At 36.7% G+C, this 27,863-nt stretch overlaps 1 protein-coding gene across 12 annotated transcripts in view; it reads right to left on the reverse strand.

Moving 5' to 3' along the window:
* The window catches only part of DMD (dystrophin), a 2,446,616-nt gene that overhangs the window by 2,035,458 nt on the left and 383,295 nt on the right, over positions 1–27,863 (reverse strand). For 2 of the 12 annotated variants that reach the window (XM_032426638.1, XM_032426641.1), the window contains exon 1: positions 7,168–8,378. The exons of the other annotated variants lie outside the window; for them this stretch is intronic. In XM_032426638.1, the coding sequence (XP_032282529.1) occupies positions 7,168–7,198 (31 nt within the window). In that variant the 5' untranslated portion in view covers positions 7,199–8,378. Of the gene's footprint in view, positions 1–7,167; positions 8,379–27,863 lie in introns of those variants that run through there. 12 annotated transcript variants of the gene reach the window in all.

Consider the following 27,863-nt stretch of genomic DNA (forward strand, 5'->3'; position numbering starts at 1 on the left):
ATATCTCACAGAAATAGCAATACAGGAAAGGAAATTAGGGGTAAATAGATGGCAGAGACTGTGGAAACCAAGACACCTGGTGTTGCAAGTGCGATCCTCACTCATAAGGTCATTAAATGGGAGATTGGAAGAAACTCCTCTTTACTGAAATATTACTTTCCTTAGGATTTTATCATTCTACCTAGATGCCTCTACAATTTCTTGGCATGTTCTTGTCTTCCATATGGAATTCCTGAACCCCTTTTGACACTCCATGATCTTTCTAGTTGGTCTCATCCAAACTCGAGACCCTAAAAGGCTGTCCATTGATTTTACTATAAAGAAAAAATCATCCCCATGGCCTCCGAGGCTCTGAGTGACTAGACCCCAGCTCTCACCATTTTAGCAGCACACCAGTCCCAAACTTTCCCTGACTTACTATACTCAAGGAAAATTCACCTTCTTTTAGTTCTTTCTTCATACCAAGTTCTATCTTCACATACGTTGTTTCCTCTGAATGTAAACATTTTTCCTCTCTCTTTTTCCCTTTGACCACTATTCCCCAATCCCATTCTTCTTTGTGTTGCTTTGAATGTAATTTTCCTGGGGATCTCTCCCCAATTTCTAATACTAGTCTAGGTCTCACTCTTATACATTCTTATAACAATGTGTGTTTTATTCTCCGGCCCTTATCTCAAATGCAATTTAAATTCTAACCTAATCCTTAATTCTAATCTCAGTGAGTTCACTTGTTTAGAACATTATCTCCAGAGACTAGTACGGTACCTGACATGAAGGATAATATATTATCTGCATGAATGAATAACAAACTGTTCTTTCTTTAAACAATGATCACCCAAACCCAATACAATACAAACTTTACAGAGTCACTTCTTTTGATACTTTTAGTTCTGGATTTCTTTTGAGAGCAACTCTGTTTCCAGAAATTTAAAGTAAAACACTGCAAAATCCACAGGCTTGAGCGAACTGAACTCCGTGATAATACTTGGTGCTCTCTGACATAGCCCATTAGAGATGGGGTGTGTAGACCTAATCCAAAGGAATCCTCTAGATCTTCAGCAGCTGTTCACATGGCTCCTGACCTGCCCTTCAGGCTCTACTAAATCAGGATTCCCCAGCTGTCTGAGCTTCCAGTAAGCTCTTTTAGTTAACCAGCTACAAGCCAACATTGCTTCTATCTAGTTGCACTCTGTAGAGTCAGATTTTCCCTTTTCCTTCCAAGTTATTTCCCAATATACAGGAGCCATTGGGATTCACAGATAATTTTATCGGTTCCTCAGCCATTTTGATAACATTATTTCTAATCCTGCCCTCCTTGAGCATCAGTAGAAAAAGGAATTACTCAACCTGCCTTTGGTGAAATATGTGGGCAGTTCTGATTCTGTGATTTTTCTCTTTCGCATTTCTTTAGTTTGACCTCACACGGTTTCCAAGGCTACAAATCTGTACTCCTAACAGTGGGCTGACTCCCATGCCCTTTAACTCAGCACTTAGCTCAGGCTAAGGTAGTACCGCAGCTGTAATCTGATAAAGGAGTAGACAAGTTGTGTGCAAATACAGATGGGTGCCAAGAATGAGCAAAACGCCACTGATGTTTATGCCCTTTTATAGTCCTGATTCAATGACAGTCTTAGCCAGAAACAGAGCGGGAGGGGGGACAGCAATTTAAAACAAAACAAAGCAAAAATCAAGGAGAGGGTGAAAACACCGAAAGGGCAACTCCTTTATTTGCCCGTAATTGGACATAAGATGAGACTACTATAATGCTAATTGTGCTCAATTAATACTGGTCTTTCTAAAACATCAATTGTTTCATAGTGGTAGAGATAAAGTACATTTAAAAGTTGGAAGTAAACTGGCCAAATACTATACACTATGTTGGCATACGTAAATTCCTTCCTTGTTGCAATGCCTGTGAATGGGTTGAATATTTATTAAATACAAGCTAAAAGCATGACAATTCAAACATCTATTTTTTTCAAACATCTATTTTTCTCAAGCTTCTTTAAAATCATGTTAACCCTGTTCAAAACCCATTTAAATGTCAACATTCTCACTTTATTACATGGATAAGCATTGGCTTTCATGATGCACTTTAATACTCCTCCTATTCATTACAACAACCAAATTATATACTAAGATAAATAAATTAATAAACTAAAAGAAGTAAAAATAGAAGCAAAGCTCTTCCTCAGATCCTGGTACTTGAACAGGAACGTAAGACTGAATCTTTTTAACCAGCCTTCGATATACTCCAGATGTCAAACATCAATTTTCCAACATCTTTTCCTTAAAATTATATGGAATTATATTATTTTCTGAAAATTATATGGAATCAAAATATTGTATTAAGAGTTCTGGAAGAGCCATTTACGAACAACAAGAACAACAGCAGCATCAACGATTTACCAGCAGAGCAAAGAAATGACGGTTCCATTCCAGTTAAAGGATAATTGTCAATTCGCCCCCACCTTCCATTACTGAAGAATGGCACGCATAATGACAAAGCCAAAGTGAGGCACTGAGGCAGAAGGCAAAAGATAATAAAGGAGACAGGGAAGAAATTGATTTCCAAACTCAATCCAGACTGCTAGGAACACTTTTTTCTCAGGGCTTAATATCATTACATATACTATGCAAAATCCCTCTGGGGACAGTAAGACCCTGAGAACATTGCCCTGTGGGTTCTTTCACCTATTAAAATTCCCAGGTGTTTTGAATACCTGCTATCAGAATAACATCAGATGGAGCAAAGAGTTGAATAGACATTGTTTTTTAAAATGGCCGCCTCAGTGGAGGGCTTGAGCTGTGCCAGGGGGAGTATTGCCTTTTGGTTTTGTTATTGGGCATGTGGTAGAGGTTGTGCAGTCTTCAGATTAGGACTCTTTTAAGCATGAGCAAGCAGGACCATTTTCCTCTCTTCATTCTCATTCTGCCTGCTGCCTGTAAGAACTGTGGCTGAGAAAGTTAAGATACCCGTGAACACCAGAGCCAAGGTTTTTGCGCTTCCCCCTTCCCCCCGCCTTGTCTGCCCCATATTCAGGGCAGTCATCTTGAATGGAGAAAGAGAAAGACCATGTTGTCCCTGAGAGTTACTGTTTCTGGATCCCTGGAGGAGACCTCTGGTTTAAAAAAAGGTACATGCAAAATTATATTATGCTGTAAGATATGGGAAAAATAAGCTTTTTACACTATAGATTTCAGGAAAAAAGTCAACTAAATCATGTTAGTTGTTACTCCTCAAATGATAGTTTGCATATGAGCAATTCACAAAGAGCAGGGTCACTGTCCCCTTCAAGACAGGATATGAGAATCTCTAAAAGACACGTTCACTTTTAATATTAACTAGAGGGAGCTTGAAATTTTACAAAGATGAAGATTTGAAGAAAAATTCCACACGTGACATCCATAGACAAACCCTCTCCAAAGTGGCAAAATAATAAACTACCCAACACTGCCAACTGAACTTTCGTATCTGTATGTAAATTAAACTTCCGAAATCCAAATCCGTGTTCTATTACTCTGTCAATATTGTAGAGAGTGAAACCCCAAGAAGTTTAACTAACAGATGTTTTTAAATGAGGAGAAAGGTGAAGACTGCAAGATGTTTGCTTGTTTATTTGTGTTCTGAAGCTCAGTCTGCTGCATGGAGCATACTCCCCAAAGAGAAACATTTCCATGCAATTCTGTTATGGAACTTGGTTGCATTTAATAAAAAAAAAAAAAAAAAAGTCTCTTCATTTCTCATACTGCAGCCCATGACCCTCCCAGAAAAATGTTCCAATATGAGCCAAGTGCCTTGATAACAGAACACAAATCTCCTAGGATGATAGCAGGACTTTGTGAGAAAGAAAACCATTGCCTCCTTCTGAATCCAATCAAAATCTGAATGTGCTATATAAAAATAAACCAAGGTCATCATTATTCTTCTCATTGTGATTTGGCTTGCCTTCAAATCACATACCCTGTATATCTGAAATAGCTGCACCGCCTCCATTAACTGAGTTTGACATCATTTTAATCAATGTATCTTTTCAGAATGAAAGGCAGAAATGTCAAATTCCTACCATTACGCATTCTTTTAACTGTAATCTGCATTAAATAAAAGCCTGTCTCTGAGAAATAACATATGCTTAAAGAAATATAACTAGCATCAATTTCATCTTAAAATGTAACTGGGTAAATATTCAACAACACATCCCTTCATACGGAGGTGATTTCCCATGAAATCACTTTTAAAGTTGAGGACTTTTAAAGTTTAAGCCTTGAGGGCCATCACCTACACTGGTTCCTCCCAAGGCCCTACCTCATTGTAGGTTCATGATTTTGTATTATTTTTCTTAAAAGACTCCCTTCCCTCAAATTGTATAATCCCAGGCCCCGTAAAACCTTGGTCTGCTCCTTCCTTCATGGTTTGTTATGTTTCGTTGGACAGAGGACATACATTAGTCTTATTTGTCAATTTCTTAAAAAATGATGTATGTCTAAAATAGAAAATCAAAGACATGAACAGAAAATTATCTTCAAAGAAAGCTTAATTTCCAGTGAACTGTCAACGGCTCTGTGATTTAAATGTGTCTTCATGCATTTATATAATCAGATACACTCACATCAAAATACCATGTTTCCTGTATCTGCAGTGGAAGAAAGAATAGTTTAATAAAAAGTATGATAAATCATTTTTAATAAGTTAGGGGAATATTACAGTAGAAGGTGGAAGGGGAAGGAAAGTTTGGGAAATCACTTTGCTTTTTTCTTGTGATAAAGCCATGATGAAAGATAATAAAACAAAATTTTTAAAAACCCTGACTTTTCTAAGACAACAAAGATTTAAATCTCTTTTATTAAACCACACAAGTGGTTAAGAATTTGACAATTTGTTTCTCATGTAACAAATGACTTGGACTACAAGGATTTCAAATGAATACTTCAGAACCAAAGAGGAAGCTGTATTAATATCTCTGTCCAAATTATGAATTTATATCTCAGTACTCTCTAGCTGGAGTAGTGTCAACCGACACATTTTTTTCCCCTTAAATAACATAAATTTGCACAAAACACTTGGTAATCTTTAAGTTTACAGTAACTACTACGTGACATTCTCTACTGCATTTTCCATAATGTTATGCCGCATAAGAGATAGAGAAAACTTCTTATTCAATTAAAAAATATATTATCCACTTAGATCAGCAATCTCTTTTTCAGAGTTAAGATGCCCTTAGAAGACTCTGTAAATGAAATCATTCTAAATGGTGATTTTATTAGAAGTCAAGATAATTTCTATCATTTAAAAAATTCCAACAAAATGTATATTTGCAATAAATTATTTGAGTGACTCTTTGCAATGCAATATTTGAGCAATTCTAAAAGTAAACAATCTTTATGTTAATACAGCGATCTTCTGGCAACTACTTTCATTAAAAACCACCCACGTGTACTCTTTTACGTTTTTTCAAACTAAGGCAATTCAAAAAAAAAAAAAACACCTCATTCCAATGTCAATACATTCAAACAGAAGTATGTCAGCTGGTAAAAGTTAATGTAGAATATAACCGTGTGAATATCTTCATATTCTCTTAACGAACCCACTGTCATACAGCTTAAAGTTTCACCTGATAGCTTTAAAATGTGCTTTAATAAAGTCCTACAGAGCTTGTCCCAAAAAGGTTAGCTTTCTTTAAATTCTAATGAAGAATTTGAAGTTATTTGAATATCTATGACAAAGCGGAGAGTAGGTTTGCCTTGCTTCATTCTTTGTTATTTTTTGAATTGCATCTTTGCTATTTTTTCTATATCACTCTCTGCACTGGTTTCTGGTGTGAATTTTGTAAGTATAATAATGGATCAATCAATATGCGTACATTGCGAAGAATATACGCCGTTGTATTTTTGTAACATTAGTAAATGGGATGGTTTTTCAACCAGAAAGCAATTCTGGTGCTCACCTAATAAATTTGTAAAATAAGGAAATTTCGTTAAACATGTTTTACTATAAACTCTGGTAGCATCTAATGTGAATCAGTAAGTGCACAATGTTCATTTTTTTTTTTTTTTTTGGCACAGAGGCCAGAGTTGTGTTGTGACCTTTTTACCAGAAGTTTTGAAGAATTACTTATTTGGAGAGACTTACTTTCTTCACTGTTAATTATAGGCATCACCATCATATCTGTTTCAGAATGGCTATAATCCACCAGTCAAAGGCAGGGGGTAAGGGGGACAAGGTAATCGCCTCTGTCCATCTCTTTGGGACACACTGTACTCTTCATATATTATTTTTATACATTATTTTTACTACTGTGCCAGAGTCAATTTCTCAATTTTTCATTAGTCATCATGACTTTCTTAAAATAAACAAAATAGATGCACTTTATATAAAAGCCAAATAAAAAAGCTTTACTGAAAACCTAGGTCATACTAGACATGAAACAACACGGTGAGCTTACTGTGAAATGATCAGAAGTCCCTCTTGCTTTTATGTTGTGTTCTCAACAAAAGTGTCTGGTCATTTGCCAGCAAAGAGCATATCACTACTTGAAGGAATTTTCATGATATGCTACAGAAAAGAACACTCAAAATACTAAATATAACATGAGACAAGGATTTTTAAATTAAATATTTATCATACTTTCCTCCGCCTCCATTTATCCATCACAATTCGTTCTGTTTTTCAATTTTTTCCCCCCAAGATGTGCCAGATAGAATTTTTCTAACCTTGGGGTCTCCACACATCATTCCACTACCACAATTAGTTCATTGAGAATATATAGCAGATCACTGCCCCACATGCAACCATTACTGAAGAGAGGATCAAATAATCAAGATAATAACTCAGATACACGAACGACTTCAGAGCAATTAAAATAGTTTGTTACAAATACTTCAGGCCAGCCATGCATATTCTATTACTTTAGTGGTTTCTTAAAAAAGAAAGATCTTGATTATATTTGTAAAGAAAAAACTTTAAACTCTACCTCATTTCTACTGAAAAGTTTTCCCAATGAGAAACATGTACACCTGCACATATATGTGTACAGGAAATTTAGGATAACATTTATTCTTATTCACAAACTACTACAATAATTTAAAATCAATCTGCCTCATCAGTGAGCTTGCCACAAACTAAAACTTATGCCACGGTAAAAATATTCTTAGTGACTTTGTACTTACAACAGTCCTCTACTTCTTCCCACCAAAGCATTTGGGAAAAAGAAAAAAAAAAGTATATATCAAGGCAGCAGGAAAAGTCTTGGTAAATTTTCTCCCAACTTTAGTGCTCCAATAGGTTTAGGAATGATGAGAAATCAACCAACTTCAGCAGCCTTTTAAAAAAGAACACTTCAGTTTTTCCTATTCGTTTTTCTCTGAAGTTAATTGCCTCCAAGATCTGAGTCCTGTAAGGGGAAAGTGAGTGATCCCAACACTGAGTGAGTCAACATAGTAAATGATGCCAGGATTCTGTAGAGGCCCCTGGATATTTCAAATTCCAGGACCTGCGCAGAAGCAAGTGACCCGCCTTTTCTCTCAAGTTGGTTTCCCATAATAGGACTGCCCATGGCCACTACATATAAGGTTGTTCTTCCAGCATGGCAAGCCCTGTGAAGTCAAATAATGTTCAACTGTGTTCTGATTAATGTCCAAACCAGAATAGCACAGTGGACATAGTACTTGCTCTCACAGGCTTCTAAACATGAAAACTCCTCAGTATACAAAACGACAGTACTTTCTGTGACTTCTATGCACATTTCTAAAATAACAGAGCAGAAAATCCTAATCCAGAATAGACTCTGAAATGCCTTTCCTTTTTTACCCTCTCAACAACACTAAAAATTTCACTCTACTGAACAAAAAGAAATGCCCAGGATAATCTCTGCACTCGTTATGTATCCCCTATCTACCAAACTTAATTTCTACCCTGCAGATCTTATCAAAAGTCAGGTATTGATGATGCCAACAGTCTGATTAAGAAAAGCAACAGCAGAATGTAGCAGCTGAGCTCTGAAGGCAGACTGTGTATAGCTCTCAGGGGACAAGGCTTCTGCTCAAATAAAGAGTACTCTTATAATTGAATGAAGAAATCTTCCGAAAATGCTAAATTTCCATAGCACCTTATGAGAAAACTTTACTAAAATCACTCTTTCTTTGATTTCTTTGGTGGCAATTATTAAAATACCATTCTCTTGGACATCAAGTTAATTATTAATTATTTAATGGCTCTCAAAAGAAGTTTTCTGTATTAAGTGAACACACTTGTAATATGTTATTCGGCATGTTTGTAAACCATTCTTTGCCAAGAGAAGGCTTCTTTATCACATTTTTAACACAGCAGATGAGCCCAATATTTGAAAGAAACATTGGTTTAACTTTTTAGAAGGATATTCTTTTTGCAATAATAATCTGTGCTGGGGCGCCTGGGTGGCTCAGTCGTTAAGCATCTGCCTTCCGCTCAGGTCATGGTCCCAGGGTCCTGGGATCGAGCTCCACATTGGGCTCCCTGCTCGGCCGGAAACCTGCTTCTCCCTCTCCCACTCCCCCTGCTTGTGTTCCCTCTCTCGCTGTGTCTCTCTCTGTCAAAATAAATAAAATCTTTAAAAAATAATAATAATCTGTGCTAAAATTATTGGAGTGTTTTTATAATACCATTTGTTGAAGTGACAGACTCATTTTTCAATGTCAAACATTCAACTGCTTGGCACAGAAATAAATTATAGATAAAAATAGAAAAAAAACTGGCATATTGAATCAGAGTATAATGTTTACCTTAATCGTTATACATTTCATATTTTAGAATACCATTATCATAATATCACCATTCCCCCCAACAAAATCTATATGAAATAAGGCATAAGGCTTAATTTGTAGATAGTTGTATTTAAAGTACTATTATCCAAAACAGATTTAAAATGTTCTCCGTAAGTCATCTCATTTCCTCTTCTTAGCGTGGTCATCTAAGTATGCCTATAAGCAACAATTTCATAAAACAAAATCAAAAAGTGGTTTCTGACCAACATGCATCCAAGTCTACATGTTAGCATGTGTTTTCCTGTGCTCTAGGGTGTAATACCGCCCTGAATTAAGTTCCTTTACACCTTGTACTGTGAGTTTTCTATAGCTATAAGCCCACATTTAAGCCAAGGCACATGCACAGTTCATCAGTGATTTGTAAAGTGTGGTCCATGAAGCAACAGCAACATATGGAAAATTTCTGGACAAGACCTGAAAATAAGAAACTCTTTGGGAGTAGGACCTAGTGCTCTATGTTTTATAGGTGACTCTGATGCATAGCCAATTTTTTTTTTTTAAGATTTTATTTATTTATTTGACAGAGAGAGACATAGTGAGAGCAGGAACACAAGCAGGGGGAGTGGGAGAGGGAGAAGCAGGCTTCCCGCGGAGCAGGGAGCCCAATGTGGGACTCGATCCCAGGACCCCGGGATCATGACCTGAGCCAAAGGCAGACACTTAACGACTGAGCCACCCAGGCGCCCAATGCATAGCCAATTTTGAAAAACCACGAAGTGTATGCTTCTAAAAATAACTATGGCTACCAATATACCAAAATCTTGTCTTGGTTCACATCCAGTGCACCAAAAAGGGATAGAGTTAAATGCTCTCAGGTACATCTTAATGGTCTCTTAGCCTTAGTCAACAATTCGAATTTACTGGGTCCCTGTAATAAATTCTACATCAATGTGGAATACATACATTTCCCTTAAGGTTTTATAATCTAGGCGAGAAGAAATACTTGAAAAAGTGAAAGGTACATAAAATAAAATTTAGCCCAAACACAGTGAATTCTAATTCAGACCTTGTCCTATTTTCCTGTGGTCCTTAGTCACTTACCTCTCTCATTAAGTCCTCACAATAACCACAGTGCTGAGGTCTTAGGAGCCCCATTATAAAGATGACTGGTCAAAGCAATTTACTCAAATCCCCAGTGTTAATAATTGGCAGAGCAGAGCTTTTTAAAATTTAACTTTCTGTTTTGAGATAATTACATATTCACAAAAAGGTTGCGAGGAGAGTAAAGAGGGGTCCCATATACTCTTCATTCAGTGTCCTCAGTTACATTTAAGCGAACTATTACGCAATTTCAAAACCAGCAAAATGACATCGATACAATGTGTATATATTTCTGCCATTTTATAATACTGTAGATTTGGGTAACCGCAGTCTCAATCACAACATAGAAACTGCAGAATCATTACCTTTCACAAAGATCTTCCTTCTCCTCTCCCTTTAGAGTCATACCAACCATCAATCCCTGGACTCTGTGACCCACAGCTCGGCACTTGTTAATTTGGTCTCCATCACTGTATCATTTCAAGAATGTTAGAAAAATGGAATCATTCGGTATGTGATCTTTTGATACTAGCTTTTTTCACTTGGCATAATGTCCTAGAGATCCATTCAAGTTGTTATCTGCCTCAGTAGCTTGCTTACTTTTATTGTGAGTAGTATTCCATGTTAATTGTGTACTATGGTTTGTGTAGTCATTCATTTATTGCAGGAAATTGTGGTTATTTTTGGTTTGGGGTTACTACAAATAAAGCTGTAAAACAGTCATGCACATATTTTTCATTTATCTGGGATTAATGCCCAGGAGTAAAGTTGTTGGTCCATATGGTAAATGTATGTTTACTTTTTAAAGAAACTGCCAAAACACTCTCTGGAGGGTCTGTACCATTTTATGTATCTGCCAGTAATGTGAGTGATCCAGTGTCTCTGTATCCTCTGTAGCATTTGGTATTGTCAATTTTAGTTTTTTTGCAGTGTTAAGCATGTAGAGATATACTATGGTGGTTTTACCTTGAAATGCCCGAATGGTTAATGACATCGAACATCCTTTCTCATGCTTATTTGCCATCTGAATAGACTCTTCAGTGAAATGGCCGTTCATGTCTTTTGCTCATTTTCCAATTGAATACCTTTCGTTTTAACTATTAATTTTTGAGTGTTTTTAATTTTTGAGAATTTATATATTCTAGATATGAGTCCTTCATTAGATATGTGCCTTGCAAATTGTTTCTCCCAGTTTGCGGCTTGTCTTTTCATCATAACAGTGAAATTCCAAAACAAAAATGTTTTTTCTCAAGTCCAATTTACAGAATTTATTGAATTTTTTTTTCTTTTATGGATGGTACTTTTGGTGTCAAGTCTACAAACTTTTCACGAAGCCATGATTCATTGTCTCCTGTTTTTTTTTTTTTCCTAAATTTTTAATCATTTCATATTTACATTTAAATCTATGGGCTTGCTTTTGTATGAGGTGTGGGGTTTACGTAGATGTCCTTTTTCTTACAGATTTCCAACTGCTCCAACAGCATTTGTTGAAAAGACTACCTTTCTTCCACTGAATAACTTTTGTACCTTTGTCGAAAACCAATTGGACATATTTGTGGGGATCTACCTCTGGGATCTCACTTCTGTCCTATTGACTTGTGTGCCTAGCTCTCTGCCAATATCACACTGCCTTAGTTACTCTGGCGACATAACATGCCCAAGCATTAGAGTTATTCCTCCCACTTTTTATTCTTTTCCAAAACCATTTTAGAAATTCTAGGTCCTGTGTCTTACCTTACAAAGTTTAGAATAAGCTTATCTACAAATAGGTCTACAGATCGGACTAAAAAATATCTTTCTGGTATTTTGATGGGAATTGCATTAAATAGATCAATTTGGGGAGAAATGACATTTTAACTATGTTGAGTCTTTTAATCCATTAACAGCATATACTTTTTTTTTTTTTAGAAGATTTTATTTATTTGACAGAGAGAGAGAGAGAGAGAGAGAGAGAATATACAAGCAGGCAGAGCAGCAAGAAGAGGGAAAGGGAGAAGCAGGCTCCCCACAGAGCAGGGAGCCCGACATGGAGCTCCATTCCAGGACCCTGGGATCATGAGCTGAGCCCAAGGCAGAGGTTTAACCCACTGAGACACCCAGGCGCCCCTTTAACAGCATATACTTCTAATATTTAGGTCGTCTTTATTTTATATCATCATATTGTGCTTTCTAACAGCGCTTTGTATTGTGATTGGGTTGTTTTTTCTCATTCCTAATATGCCTATGATGGTATTATTCTTATATATACAGTTGCACAAAGAAAGGGGGAAAAGCATAGGCTGTCAAATGACAGTTTGCAAAAAAAGACATTAAAAAATAATGTAACTAAACATGCACCGTACATGTATGCTTTGAAAATGATTTTAAATGAAAGGTTATAATTGTTACACATGAACTCCTAAGACTTTACTTTTGCAAGAATACAAAGCTTATTTTTATTACACTGAAGGCTTGCATCAGCATGTTTTTTACTTACTTTCTTTAGCCTATGGATGTAAGATACATGTTATAAAAAATGAAGACTAGTCCTTGCTTATATTCTTTTTTTTTTTTTTTTAAAGATTTTATTTATTTATTTGACAGAGAGAGACACAGCGAGAGAGGGAACACAAGCAGGAGGAGTGGGAGAGGGAGAGGGAGAAGCAGGCTTCCCGCGGAGCAGGGAGCCCGATGCGGGGCTCGATCCCAGGACGCTGGGATCGTGACCTGAGCCGAAGGCAGACGCTTAACGACTGAGCCACCCAGGCGCCCCTAGTCCTTGCTTATATTCTAATATCAACCAGTAATTCCTATATCCTAAGATGACTGGAATATTAATTAGAAAAGACTGATTATGGTAAACCTCCAAGTGGACAAGAAAGGAATTCTTAAGAAACCAAAAACCCTAACAGCAGTATTTTATATAAACTGGGAGGGGTCTGAGTCATTTTCTCCACTGATTCAATTATTTAACATAATTTTAAGCACTACAATTAAATAGGCATCACAGGATAAATAAGCTAGGAAAAAACAGGCTTAGTAGCTAAGATATTTAAATAAAGCTCACAAATTTATTGATCTGGAAAAAATAATTTCCAGGCCATTTCTGCTTCTCTTCCCTACAATGATCCATACTGGCTGAAATGCTACAAATTCTATTAAGACATGTATTTCTTAGGTGTTTAAAAAAAAATCTCTTTAGATAAATCCAGTGGAGAAATGTGCTAGTTATGGGTAGTTTATTAACAATGAACCCACACAAAATAAGGCAGAGAGGATTCAGGCAATTGGGTGCTTGTACATATAAACAAAAAAATCTTGCTGGAAATTTGATAGTAATTCCATTAAAACTATTGATTAATTTGGGGGATAACTGACATTTACTATGTTATAGTTCATAGTCCATGAACACAGTATTTATCTCCTTTTATTTAGGTCTTGGTTTTATTTCATCCCTTTTTTTTTTTTTTTTTTTGTTCGTGGCCTGTAGGTCCTATATGTTTTGTTAGATTCCCAAACATTTCTCTCTCTCTTTTTTTGTAGTGACTACAGAAAGTTACATTTTATTTTATTTAAAGATTTACTTATTTATTTGAGAGAGAGAGAGCACGAGTGGGAAGGGCAGAGGGGAGGGAAAGAGATTCTCGAGCAAACCTCGTGGTGGAGTGGGGAGCCCGATGTGGGGCTCAATCTCACAACCCCAAGATCACGACCTTAGTGGAAACCAAGAGTTGGCCACCCAACCAACTGCACCACCCAGGCGCCCCAGAAAAGTACATTTAAAATATTAGTTTCCAGCAGTTCATTTCTTACATACAGAAATACAATCGGTTTTTGTAGTTGACCTTTTGTCCTGAGATCTTGCTGAACTCATTATTTCTATGAGTAATTTTGTAGAATCCCTGGGATATTTTACAGAGCGCCATCATAATATCGCAAACAGGGATGATTTTAAGTCCTCCTTCCTGATTTGTATGCTTTTATTCACTTTTCTTGCATTTTCATGCTGGCTCGAACTTCCAGTACTACAAATAGCAGGCTGAAAGCAAACATCTTTGCTTTGATCCTCCTATTAGGAAGAAACCATTAGAATATTTCACCATTACTATGATGTTAGCTATAGAAGTTTTGTAGATGTTCTTTATCAAGTTGAGGAAGTTCTCCTGAACTCCTAGTTTTCTGAGAATTTTTATCATGAATGGGTGCTGAATTTTATCAAACCTTTCTTTCTGCATCAATAAGATCATGTGATTTTTTTTTTTTTTTTTGGTAGTTAATATAACTTATCAAATTCTGTTAGGGATTGTTGTCTCTGTATATATGTGAAGGATACTGGTCTGAGGTGTTTTTTTTTTTGTTTTTTGTTTTTTGTTTTTTTTTGTGCTATGTTTGTCTGGTTTTGGTATCAGAGTACTTCCTGTGTCATAAAATGTGTTTGGCGTGCTGCCTCCTTTTCTATTTTTCTGGACATTGACAGGTCTTTTCTTTAATCATATGAAAAATGTCATGCCATTTCCCGTTTCATTCTGGATTCCAGTTTCTCATAAAAAAATCTTGTCATTTGAATTTTTTTTTTTTTTGCCCATAGTGTCTTTTGTCTTTTACTATTTTCAAGCTTTTTTTTTTTTTTCTTTATCACTTGTTTTCAGAAGTTTGACTGTAATGCGTATAGGCATGGATCTCCTTGGGCTTATCCTTTTTTGTTCAGTCGCTTCTTGACTCTTTTTCCAAATTTGGTTATTTCTCGGCCTTTATTTCTTTTTAAATATATTTTTTAAAGATTTTATTTATTTATTTGACAGAGAGAGACACAGCGAGAGAGGGAATACAAGCAGGGGGAGCGGGAGAGGGAGAAGCAGGCTTCCCGTGGAGCAGGGAGCCCGATGTGGGGCTCGATCCCAGGACCCCGGGATCATGACCTGAGCCAAAGGCAGACACTTAATCAACTGAGCCACCCAGGCGCCCCTTCTGGCCTTTATTTCTTTGGGCACTTGTTCAGCAACACTTTCTTTTTTCTCTCCTTTCAGGACTCTGATGACATGCATCATAGATCTTTTATTATGATCCCACAGGTTACTGAGGATCTGTTCAGTTTTCATCAGCCTATTTTCTTTCTTGCTCAGACTGGGTAATTTCTACTGTTCTATCTTCCTGTTCATGGATTTTGCCCTCTGCCCCCTCCAATCTTCTGTTGAGACCATCCACTGAATTTTGATTCCTGTATTTTTCAGTTCTAAAACTTCATTTTGTTCTATATGTTTTCTATTTCTTGCTGAGACCTTCTATTTTTTATTTGTTGCAAGCAAGTTTGTAATTGCTTATTGAACCATTTTTTATGATGGCTGCTTGAATATCCTTGGCAGATAATTCTATCACCTGTGTCATTTCGATGTAGGTGACTGTTGATTGTCTTTCTTCATTCAAGTTGTGATTTTCCTTTTTCTTGGCTTGATGAGTGATTTTAAATAAGAACCTGGACATTTACGGTATTACGCTATCAGACTCTGGATCTTATTTAAGTCTTCTCTTTTATCTAGCCTCTTCTTACACTCCTTTTGTGGAACATGGGAAGGCAGGTGTTCCTTTGTTACTGTTAGGTGGAGCTAGAAGTTCAGATTTGCCATTCAACCTATGTTGTGACATGAGATTATTCCTTTCTATGTGTGCAATGTATATTTCTTTAACATTATTTTAGTTCCCATTAAAAATAGTAAATGGATTGGGCGCCTGGGTGGCTCAGTCGGTTAAGCGGCTGCCTTCGGCTCAGGTCATGATCCCAGGGTCCTGGGATCGAGTCCCGCATCGGGCTCCCTGCTCTGCGGGGAGCCTGCTTCTCCCTCTCCATCTGCCTGCTTCTCTGCCTACTTGTGCTCTCTCTCTCTCTGTCAAATAAATAAATAAAATCTTTAAAAAAAAAAAAAATAGTAAATGGATCTCTGGAACCTTGTGGGTTCATTCTGAAACATTCAGATTTTTTCCCACTAGACAGAAAAATAGCTACAACTTGTGAAACAGAGAGCACTTTTTAACTCATATTTCCATAGACAATGGTATCTCTGACATGTGCAAAATGATTTGATTTTGGGACTTGGTACTACACAGCAATGCCTTCTAGAGGGTCAAGACAGAACATTTACTTACTAAATATAAGTAAAACCCCAAAGTAATTTATCTGTGTTGTAAAAACAATGGCCACAAAATGCATATATTGATCTTCAACCATTTTTGGAGGTAAATGTGTAGAAATTAATGATGGTGATTATAGATTTCTGAGTGAAACAAAAGTATTATAAGCAAAAAGAAATTAAAGACATTGATGTCGGTGAGCTGAGAATCAGTACCAAGATTTAAGAGTTGAATTTTTTATATTCTGTTAGTCAAGGTCCTGGCAGGAATTAGACAGACACAAAAGCATTTAACAGAAAACAATTTGTTGAAACAACTATGTATGGACAGAGGTGTAGGCAGGGTGATCAGGCTGAAGGAAAGTGAGTCATCCAGGTAATATCAAAAGTGGAAAGTTATTCCCACCTCCAGGCCTGATGGGTCAAAGGGAGAGAACAATGTTGTTGGAACAGTAAGAGACACACAAAGTCATGACCAGGACTTTAGTGAGGTGCATACAAAGTAACAAATAAATGCCCTAAACTTCTTCCCCCATCCTCTGATGTGCTGGTGTCACACAATTTGCTGAAGGAGTGCAAGAGGCTGAGGTGATGGAGATGAAGAGCTAACCTTCCCAGGGCAAACAGTAGGGCAGAGAATGTCACAAAATGGATGTAGTAGTGGGGAATAGGGCCATTCATACAAGTGAAGAATTATTAGCATGTGGGCTCACGCCTACCTTATCAGTTTCAGGAGGACACTCATTACTAGTATGATACCCCAGTGGAAAATATGGTCAGAAATGAAAAGACCCTTTGCAATCTAGCCCTTGCCTTCATTTTTCAACACTATATTACATCTCTCTGAATCCCCCTGAAGTGATCTCAGGTGCTTTTCTACTCTGATAGCTCAAATTATTCCAAAAGTTCATCATATATCTTCTCCTTGCATGCTGCTTTGCACATTAGTTTCATGCATAATAAATCAACTGGATATATGTTTCATATGTGTCTTACCTGTTAGAACGCAAACTCAATCGGAAAAAAAATGTTGTATCTTCCTTTTGAATTGCTTCACTCCCATTGCTTATCATCTGGTTATGTGTACAGTATGGCCTTTGCTTATAATTTCTTTATATTTTATCCTTGGTGTATTGTATGCTTCCTTATCCTTCTGGGCTTTATTTACATTTACCTTCTCCATGAAGATTTTTTTGAGATTTTCCTCAGCCCCATTTGCAGTTGAGTCTAATGATATAAATGCTACCTTTGCTACTCAGTTGTAAACTTGTTGATGTTAAAGCATCACTAGTTCTCAAAAGTGCACTGGGTTTAATAGGGCCTCAATGGTATCAGCTGGAAAAAAGGAAAAGAGGTATGAGGGAGGAAGACAGGAATTTACATCACAGATAATTATAAAATGCAAAATGAATGCTCAAACCTTTGAGTGTAACAAAGCAAATCTGTTTGCAAATATATGTTAGGAGAGATTCTGAACCTTGCCATTGTGGGATGACCACAGCAGAAAATTCTCACTGAAAACAATGGCAGTGGGTAGGGAATGAATGTGCATTTATTTATCAAATATTTATTAGGACCAAATTTTCTACATTAAGGTTATAAGGGAAGAGCTCCTGATCCCTGTCCTCAAGGGGATTGTGCTTGATGTGTATTAAAAGAAAATACATTTTAATCTACTTGTTAATTAATGAACTCAAATAATCTAGAGGATGTTGTCTGAGAGAGGTACCTAATAGAGGAAGAGGATTTTAAAAATAATACCACATGCACTGCCTACCATAAAAGATTGCCATGTCGGGAGGGTGGTGGGGGGATGGGTTAGCCTGGTGATGGGTATTAAAGAGGGCACATATTGAATGGAGCACTGGGTGTTATACGCAAACAATGAATCATGGAACACAACATCAAAAACTAATGATGTAATGTGTGGTGATTAACATAACATAATAAAAAAAAAAAAAGGATTGCCATGTCAGTTAAATAAGGCAATGAATTGAAAAAGCTGCTCTTAAATGCATATATTAGAAAAGAAGAAATTAGTTATCCAAGCTCTCACCTCGAGAATCTAGAAAATGAAGAACAAAATAAAACATAAAACAAGCACAATGAAGAAAATAATAAAGAGCAGAAATCAATTGAAAACAGAAAACAGAAAAATAGACAAAATCAATGAAACAAAGAGCTCATTCCTCAAAAAGATCAATAAAATTGACAAAGTGCTAACAAGAGTGATAAAGGGAAAAAACCAAAGACATACAAATTACCAGTGTTAAGAATGAAGCAGATGGTAGAAACATTAGATTGACAACAGACCTATCCACAGAGACCTGGCAGGCCAGAAAGGATATATTCAGAGCACTAAATGGGAAAAATATGCAGCCAAGAATACTATATCCAGCTAGGCTGTCATTGAAAATAGAAGGAGAGATAAAAAGCTTCCAGGACAAAAAAAAAAACTAAAGGAATTTGCAAACACGAAACTAGCCCTACAAGAAATACTGAAAGGGGTCCTCTAAGCAAAGAGAGAGCCTAAAAGCAACATAGACCAGAAAGGAACACAGACAAAATACAGTAACAGTCACCTTACAGGCAATACAATGGCACTAAATTCATATCTTTCAATAGTCACGCTGAATGTAAATGGGCTAAAGGCCCCAATCAAAAGACACAGGCTATCAGATTGGATAAAAAAACAAGACCCATCGATATGCCGCCTGCAAGAGACTCATTTTAGACCCAAAGACATCCCCAGATTGAAAGTGAGGGGGTGGAAAACCATTTACCATGCTAATGGACACCAAAAGAAAGCTGGGGTGGCAATCCTTATATCAGACAAATTAGATTTTAAACCAAAGACTGTAATAAGAGATGAGGAAGGACACTATATCCTACTTAAAGGGTCTATCCAACAAGAAGATCTAACAATTGTAAATATCTATGCCCCTAACATGGGAGTAGCCAATCATATAAGCCAATTAATAACAAAAGCAAAGAAACACATCGACAACAATACAATAATAGTGGGGGACTTTAACACCCCCCTCACTGAAATGGACAGATTCTCTAAGCAAAATATCAACAAGGAAATAAAGACTTTAAAAGACACACTGGAACAAATGGACTTCACAGATATATTCAGAACATTCCATCCCAAAGCAACAGAATACACATTCTTCTCTAGTGCTCATGGAACATTCTCCAGAATAGATCACATCCTAGGTCACAAATCAGGTCTCAACCGATACCAAAAGATTGGGATTATTCCGTGCCTATTTTCAGACCACAATGCTTTGAAACTAGAACTCAATCATAGGAGGAAAGTCGGAAAGAACTCAAATACATGGAGGCTAAAGAGCATCCTACTAAAGAATGAATGGGTCAACCAGGAAATTAAAGAAGAATTAAAAAAAAATTATGGAAACCAATGAAAATGAAAACACAACTGTTCAAAATCTTTGGGAAACAGCAAAGGCAGTCCTAAGAGGAAAGTATATAGCAATACAAGCCTTTCTCAAGAAACAAGAAAGGTCTCAAGTACACAACCTAACCCTACACCTAAAGGAGCTGGAGAGAGAACAGCAAAAAAAGCCTAAACCCAGCGGGAGAAGAGAAATAATAAAGAGCAGAGCAGAAATCAATGAAATAGAAACCAAAAGAACAGTAGAACAGACCAATGAAACTAGGAGCTGGTTCTTTGAAAGAATTAACAAGATTGATAAACTCCTGGCCAGACTTATCAAAAAGAAAAATGACCCAAATCAACAAAATCATGAATGAAAGAGGAGAGATCACAACCAACACCAAAGAAATACAAACAATTATAACAACATATTAGGAGCAACTCTATGCCAGCAAATTAGATAACCTGGAAGAAATGGATGCATTCCTAGAGATGTTTCAACTACCAAAACTGAACCAGGAAGAAATAGAAAACCTGAACAGACCTATAACCACTAAGGAAATTGAAGCAGTCATCAAAAATCTCTCAAAAAACAAAAGCCCAGGGCCAGATGGCTTCCCAGGGGAATTCTACCAAACATTTAAAGAAGAATTAATACCTATTCTTCTGAAACTGTACCAAAAAAATAGAAATGGAAGGAAATGTCCAAACTCGTTTTATGAGGCCACCATTACCTTGATCCCCAAACCAGACAAAGACCCCATCAAAAAGGAGAAATGCGGACCAATATCCTTGATGAACACGGATGCAAAAATTCTCACCAAAATACTAGCCAATAGGATCCAACAGTCCATTAAAAGGATTATTCACCACGACCAAGTGGGATTTCTCCCTGGGCTGCAAGGTTGGTTCAACATCTGCAAATCAATCAACATGATACAATACATTAATAAAAGAAAGAACAAGAACCATATGATCCTCTCAATAGTTGCAGAAAAAGCATTTGATAAAGTACAGCATCCTTTCTTGATTAAAACTCTTCAGAGCATAGGCATAGAGGGTACATACCTCAATATCATAAAAGCCATCTATGAAAAACCCACAGCAACTATCATTCTCAATAGGGAAAAACCGAGAGCTTTCCGCCTAAGGTCAGGAATGTGGCAGGGATGTCCACTATCACCACTGCTATTCAACATAGTATTAGAAGTCCCAGCCACAGCAATCAGACAACAAAAAGAAATAAAAGGCATCCGAATCGGCAAAGAAGTCAAACTCTCACTCTTTGCAGATGATATGATACTTTATGTAGAAAACCCCAAAGACTCCACCCCAAAACTGCTAGAACTCATACAGGAATTCAGTCAAGTGGCAGGATATAAAATCAATGCACAGAAATCAGTGGCATTCCTATACACCAACAACAAGACAGAAGAAAGAGAAATTAAGGAGTCGATCCCATTTACAATTGCACCCCAAACCATAAGATACCTAGGAATCAATCTAACCAAAGAGGCAAAGAATCTGTACTCAGAAAACTATAAAATACTCAAGAAAGAAATTGAGGAAGACACAAAGAAATGGAAAAATGTTCCATGCTCATGGATTGGCAGAACAAATATTGTGAAGATGTCAATGCTACCTAGAGCAATCTACACATTTAATGCAGTCCCTATCAAAATACCATCCACTTTTTTCAAAGAAATGGAACAAATAATCCTAAAATTTGTATGGAACCAGAAAAGACCCCAAATAGCCAGAGGAATGTTGAAAAAGAAAAGCAAAGCTGGCGGCATCACAATTCCGGACTTCAAGCTCTATTACAAAGCTGTCATCATCAAGACAGTATGGTACTGGCACAAAAACAGACACATAGATCAATGGAACAGAATAGAGAGCCCAGAAATGGACTCTCAACTCTATGGTCAACTAATCTTCGACAAAGCAGGAAAGAATGTCCAACAGAAAAAAGACAGTCTCTTCAACAAGTGGTGTTGGGAAAATTGGACAGCCACATGCAGAAGAATGACACTGGACCATTTCCTTACACCACACACAAAAACAGACTCAAAATGGTTGAAAGACCTAAATGTGAGACAGGAGTCCATTAACATCCTAAAGGAGAACATAGGCAGCAACCTCTTCGACCTCAGCCACAGCAACTTCTTCCTAGAAACATAGCCAAAGGCAAGGGAAGCAAGAGCAAAGAGGAACTAATGGGACCTCATCAAGATAAAAAGCTTTTGCACAGCAAAAGAAACAGTCAACAAAACCAAAAGACAACCGACAGAATGGGAGAAGATATTTGCAAATGACCTATCAGATAAAGGGCTAGTATCCAAAATCTATAAAGAACTTCTTAAACTCAACACCCAAAGAACAAATGAACCAATCAAGAAATGGGCAGAAAACATGAACATTTTTCCAAAGAAGACATCCAAACGGCCAATAGACACATGAAAAAGTGTTCAACATCACTCGGCATCAGGGAAATCCAAATCAAAACCTCAATGAGATATCACCTCACACCAGTCAGAATAGTTAAAATTAACAAGTCAGGAAACGACAGATGTTGGCGGGGATGCGGAGAAAAGGGAACCCTCCTACACTGTTGGTGGGAATGCAAGCTGGTGCAGCCACTCTGGAAAACAGTATGGAGGTTCCTCAAAAAGTTGAAAATAGAGCTACCCTACGACCCAGCAATTACACTACTGGGTATTTACCCCAAAGATACAAATGTAGGGATCCGAAAGGGTACGTGCACCATGATGTTTATAGCAGCAATGTCCACAATAGCCAAACTGTGGAAAGAGCCAAGATGTCCATTGACAGATGAATGGATAAAGAAGATGTGGTATATATATATACAATGGAATATTATGCAGCCATCACAAGGAATGAAATCTTGCCATTTGCAATGACATGGATGGAACTGGAGGGTATTATTCTGAGCGAAATAAGTCAAACAGAGAAAGACATGTATCATATGACCTCACTGATATGAGGAATTCTTAGTCTCAGGAAACAAACTGAGGGTTGCTGGAGTGGTGGGGGATGGGAGGGATGGGGTGGCTAGGTGATAGACACTGGGGAGGGTATGTGCTATGGTGAGCGCTGTGAAGTGTGCAAGGCTGTTGAATCACAGATATGTACCTCTGAAGCAAATAATACATTATACATTAAAAAAAAAAAAGAAGAAGAAGAAGATAGCAGGAGGGGAAGAATGAAGGGGGGGAATTGGAGGGGGAGACGAACCATGAGAGACTATGGACTCTGAAAAACAAACTGAGGGTTCTAGAGGGGAGGGGGGTGGGGGGATGGGTTAGCCTGGTGATGGGTATTAAAGAGGGCACGTACTGAATGGAGCACTGGGTGTTATACGCAAACAATGAATCATGGAACACTACATCAAAAACTAATGATGTAATGTATGGTGATTAACATAATAAAAAAAGAATGAAGTGGGATATCAATATAGACTGGGCAGACATAAAAAAGATAATAAGGGAACACTATGGAGAACTATTCATACACATATTTGACAATTTTGATAAAATGGACCAATTCTTCATAAAGCACAAACTACTGCAAATCACCCGGTATGAAACAGATCATTTGAACAGCCATATAACTAATAAGGAAATGGAACTCTTAGTTTAAAAACTTCTGAAAAATCAATCTCCATGCTGGGATGGTTTCAATGGGAAATTACACCAAACTTTTAAAGAAGGACCAACACCAATTCCACACAGACTATTCCAGAAAACAGAAGAGAAAGCAATAATTCTGAACACATTAAATGAATCCAGCAATAGCCTGAAACCAAAATTAAGAAAAAAAAATTAAAACACCAAAAACAAACAAAAAAACCTAGAAACCAGTATCCCTTATCAATATCAAAGGGAACTTTTTTTTTTTAGTGTTCAACTATTCATTAGTTGTGTATAACACCCGGTGTTCATCATAACACTTGTCCTCCTTAATACCCATCACCGGCTACCCCAAGCCCCGCCCCTCTCCCTTCTGTAACCCTCAGTTTGTAAAATTTCATAACAAAATATCAGTATGTAAAATTAAGCAACATATAAAAAAATCTTGTAGGGTTTGCTCCCTGGATGTAAAGTTGGTTTGATATTTGAAAACCATTACTGTAACCCACCATATTAAATGTTCAAGAAGAATAATTATTTGATCTTATCAGTGGATACATGACATCATTTGACTAATTTCAACACCTATGTCTGAAATAAACTCTAAAAAATAGGAACAGAAAAAAAAATAGGAATGGAACGGAACTTCCTCAGCTTAATAAACAGCACCCACATCAATCCTACAGCTAGATTCATACTTTATAGTGAAAGATTAAATGCTTTTTCCTTCGTACTGTGAACACAGCAAGAATGTATACTCTTACTACTGTTATTCAACAGAGGGCTGAAAGTTTTAACTAGTGCAAAGAGGCAACACAAGAAAATAAATCCATACAGATGGGAAAGGAAGAGATAAAACTGTCGCTTACATGCAGGTGGGATGAATATGAAAATTCCAAGCAATGTACAAGAAAAAAATATCTCCTGGAACTAATAAGTGAGTTCACTGAGGTAGCAGAATACAAGATAAAAATACAAAAATCAATTGCAATTCTACATACTAGCAATGGACAAGTAGACATTGAAATGAAATACGGTAGTCCTTACTCTCTTACAAAAAAAAAAAATGAAGCTGTTAATCTAATACAACATGTACTGTACATATACGGTAAAAACCACAAAATGCTGTAGAAATAAATCAAAGAACATCTAAATAACTGGGGCAAAATGCTGTGTTCATTGGGAGACTCAACAAGTCAATTTTACTCAAATTGATATACATCTTTAACACAATTCTCATCAAAATCCTAGCAAGATTTTTGTTGTTGTTGTTGGTATAGACAAGATCACTCTAAAATTTACAAGGAAAGGCAATGAAACTAGAATAATTAAAACAAAGTTGAAAAGGAAGAATAAAGAAGGAAGAAGTTAATCAGATTTTCAAGTTTATATAGCTACAGTAATCAAGATAGTACAGTACTGGTGGCTGGACAGACTCAAAGATCAGTGGAAGATGAGAGAACCACACAAATATGGCCTAGTGATTTAGACAAAGACCCAAAAACAATTCGGTGGAACAAAGATAGCTTTTTCAACAAATGGTCCTAGAACACTTAAGTGCGCCACAATAAAATTAACTAAAAATGGATGAATTTAAATGTAAAACATGAAACTGTAAGTATTTTTAAAATATATACATAAGAAAATCTTCAGAATCTAGGGCTAGGTACAGTCTTTAGATTTTACACTAGCAGTATGGTTCACATAAGGAAGAACTAATAAACTGGACAGGAACAAAAATTTTAACTTTTGCTCTTAAGGGGATAAAAGGACAAGCTAAAGTAAAAAATGTCTGCAAACCACGTATTCAGCCAAAGACTAGGATCTAGAATACATAAAGAACTCGTAAGACACAAAAATAAAACAAAACCAACCCCCGCCCCAAAAAAATTCCATGAGAAAATGAACAAAAGACATGGAGAGACATTTCACCAAGGACAATCCACAGATGGCAAATAAGGTGATGAAAAGATACTCAGTATCATTAGCTGTGAGGGGAATGCAAAATAAAATCACAATGAGTTGTAACTATTTACACATCAGAATGCTAAGTCAGAAAATAGTGACAACGTTATATGTTGCCAAGAATGTACAGAAACTGGGTTACTCATTGTTGCTGGGAATGTAGAATGGTCCAGCACTGTGGAGAAGAGCTTGGCAGCACTCAACATGTGAATGCCATGTGACCCAGAAATTTCACTCAAGGGCACTAACCCCAGAGAAATGAAAAGTCTTGTTCACACGACGACTTGCACATGAGTATTTAAAACAGATGTATTTGTAATATTTCAGACACTGGAAACTCGGATATCCTTGAACAAGTGAAAGGTTCAATGAACTGTGGCACATCCATACCATGCAATACTACTCAGAACTAAAAAGCAACATGCTCTTTATGCCCACAACAATCTGGAAAAAATCTCCAGATAATTTTCCTTGAGTAAATAACGCCAATCTGAAAATGTTACATAATATATGAACCCGTTTATATAACGTTCTTGAAATAACAAAATTATCCAAATAGATATCAGACTGGTGGTTGCCAGGGGTAAAGGAGTGGGGCGGGGGCAGGAAGGAAGTGGTCTGGCCAAAGAAGGGTGACATAAGGGTTCCTTGGGATGGTGGAAATAATTCTGTACCTTGATTGCACTAATGTGAATAAGCTGGTTTGATACTGTATTACAGTTTTGCAATATGTCAATACTGGGAGAACAGGGTAAAATGATACATAGTATCTCTCTGTATTTCTTACAATTCTATGTGAATCTACAATTACCTACAAAATATAAAATTTAATTAAATAAACGAGACAGTGGCTTGGATCTGGCCCATGGGCCAAAGTTTTCCGACTGCTGATACGGGATGTTGCATTTATGCACACAAAGCAAGTTAAGGGTGAAACACACCGTAGCACCTGCTGGAGATTAGATGACAGCAATGATATGTTTACAATTGTCTTCGCAATTGCTCCTCTTTGTTTTAAAAGCTACTGCACCTAGGTTATAGAATAATAACACAGTTCAAAGTCATAATTCTCTAGTTCACGAAGACTTTAAATCTGCAAATAAGAATTCTGGGTACCTTTTAAACTAAATATTTAGCATCATGCAAAAACAGCCTCCAAATGACACTTTGTCATTACTTAATATTCAAAAACACTTCACAAATGTATTGAAAACCTAGACCAAGTTATTACTGTGCAAGAAAGAGTAACAGAAATAATATAAATCTATGTGGATGACATTTAAATTGCAGCTTCAGCAAAATTTATAGGCTCAAATCAAAGTCATTTCCTAATTTCTTTCTTAAAAAAAGTTTAAAAAATTCCCCAATTGTTACAGCATTCGCTCTGTTGTTAATATCACTAGTTTTGTCCACAACAAAACCATATCAAACCTGATAACGTTTTTGTGAAGGTTGAACGGGTCATCCTAAGAAGCAACTTATGAGAGTGATCTTCATCCAGAGAGTCAGGGGCCTAAAATTTGAAGATCTTCTTAGATTTGGGTATTTTCCAAGCACCTGGCTATCTGGAAACTTTAGCAGTATCTTTGAAGAGTTCTGGGAAATGGAAGGGCTCTGACACTTAGGCTTCATTAGTCTCCTGACAAATCTTCTGGAGAGGCGAAGTTAAAGAGGACTCGTATACCAGATGAAGCGACACATGCTATTTTCTCGAATATGTTCCAAGAGTCGGGGGCGAGGGGTGAGGGGGGCCTCATTTAGATTGAGTCTCTAATTGCGTGGCATTCTATTTTGAAAGTCTTAATGCTTAAGAAATGAAAATAACCTCACAAATAATGACCATTATAATTTGGTTCAAAAATTTTCCTGAGCCCCCTAAGCAATATACTAACTCACTGAAGCCTGAAAGTGGGAGCCTGTTACGAAACCACAGAGAGTATTTTACTTGACTTTAAATGAGGTTTCACAAATGATCTGAATTTAGAGGAGGATTACAGAAAAAGAGTTGATAGAGGTTTACATCACAAGTTATGTGTAATTTTTTAAAAAGTGTTTAAAAATTCCAAAGTACGGTTACTTGAAAATAGCCTCTAACCCGTATTGTATGTATTAAATGGGATTGCTTACATATACCTATAATATGCTGGATTCAAGTGATGTCTCAAAACAGCTAAAGCATTCATATTTCCTTAACCATTTTTTAAAAGAGTAAAATTTTTATTGTGAAGTTTCAGTGTTAGCTTTATTTTTTAGATTTATTTGGGATATTGAGAAGTCTGTTGAGTTACTAACCTGGGTTTCCTATACGTGCAGATGTGTGTGCATATGTCTTTTTAATGATTAATTCTCTGTCTTCAAAGTTACATTTTTTTAAAAGCTCATTTATTTATTTTTAAGTAATCTCTACCCCCAACATGGGGCTTTGAACTCATGACCCTGAGATCAAGAGTCTCATGACTGAGCCAGCCAGGTGCCCCTAAAACTATAGGTCTCTTGCCACATCTGTGAATGAAGTGCTCTTTAGGATTTTGAAATTCTGAGGTAATACCTTTAGAAAACTGGAGAAGAGACTAAAACTAAAGATAGGTATAAATCTCTATTTTTAAAACAAAAAAGGGGGATTTGGGAGATAGGCTACTTCAACAAACCCTCAATTTGAAAATAGGGAAATCTAATAATACAACTGGTTCTTGAAAAGGAGGTCTGCAGAAAAATATTAAGTCTGTAGACTGAGACAAGGCTACAAGTAGCAGTTAAATCCATTAGAAAAAATAAACTGTGTTAGGTTCTAACTTCCACTTATTATAGCCCCCATTTTTTTCTATTTTCATTCAGTTATTGGGAGAAGAATAAAATGAAATAATTTATGGTTAACACTAAGTGAAGTTAAACTTGAACTAGCTA

The sequence above is a fragment of the Phoca vitulina genome, unplaced genomic scaffold (genome assembly GCF_004348235.1).
Source record: "Phoca vitulina isolate PV1807 unplaced genomic scaffold, GSC_HSeal_1.0 scaffold35, whole genome shotgun sequence".
Classification (NCBI taxonomy): domain Eukaryota; kingdom Metazoa; phylum Chordata; class Mammalia; order Carnivora; family Phocidae; genus Phoca; species Phoca vitulina.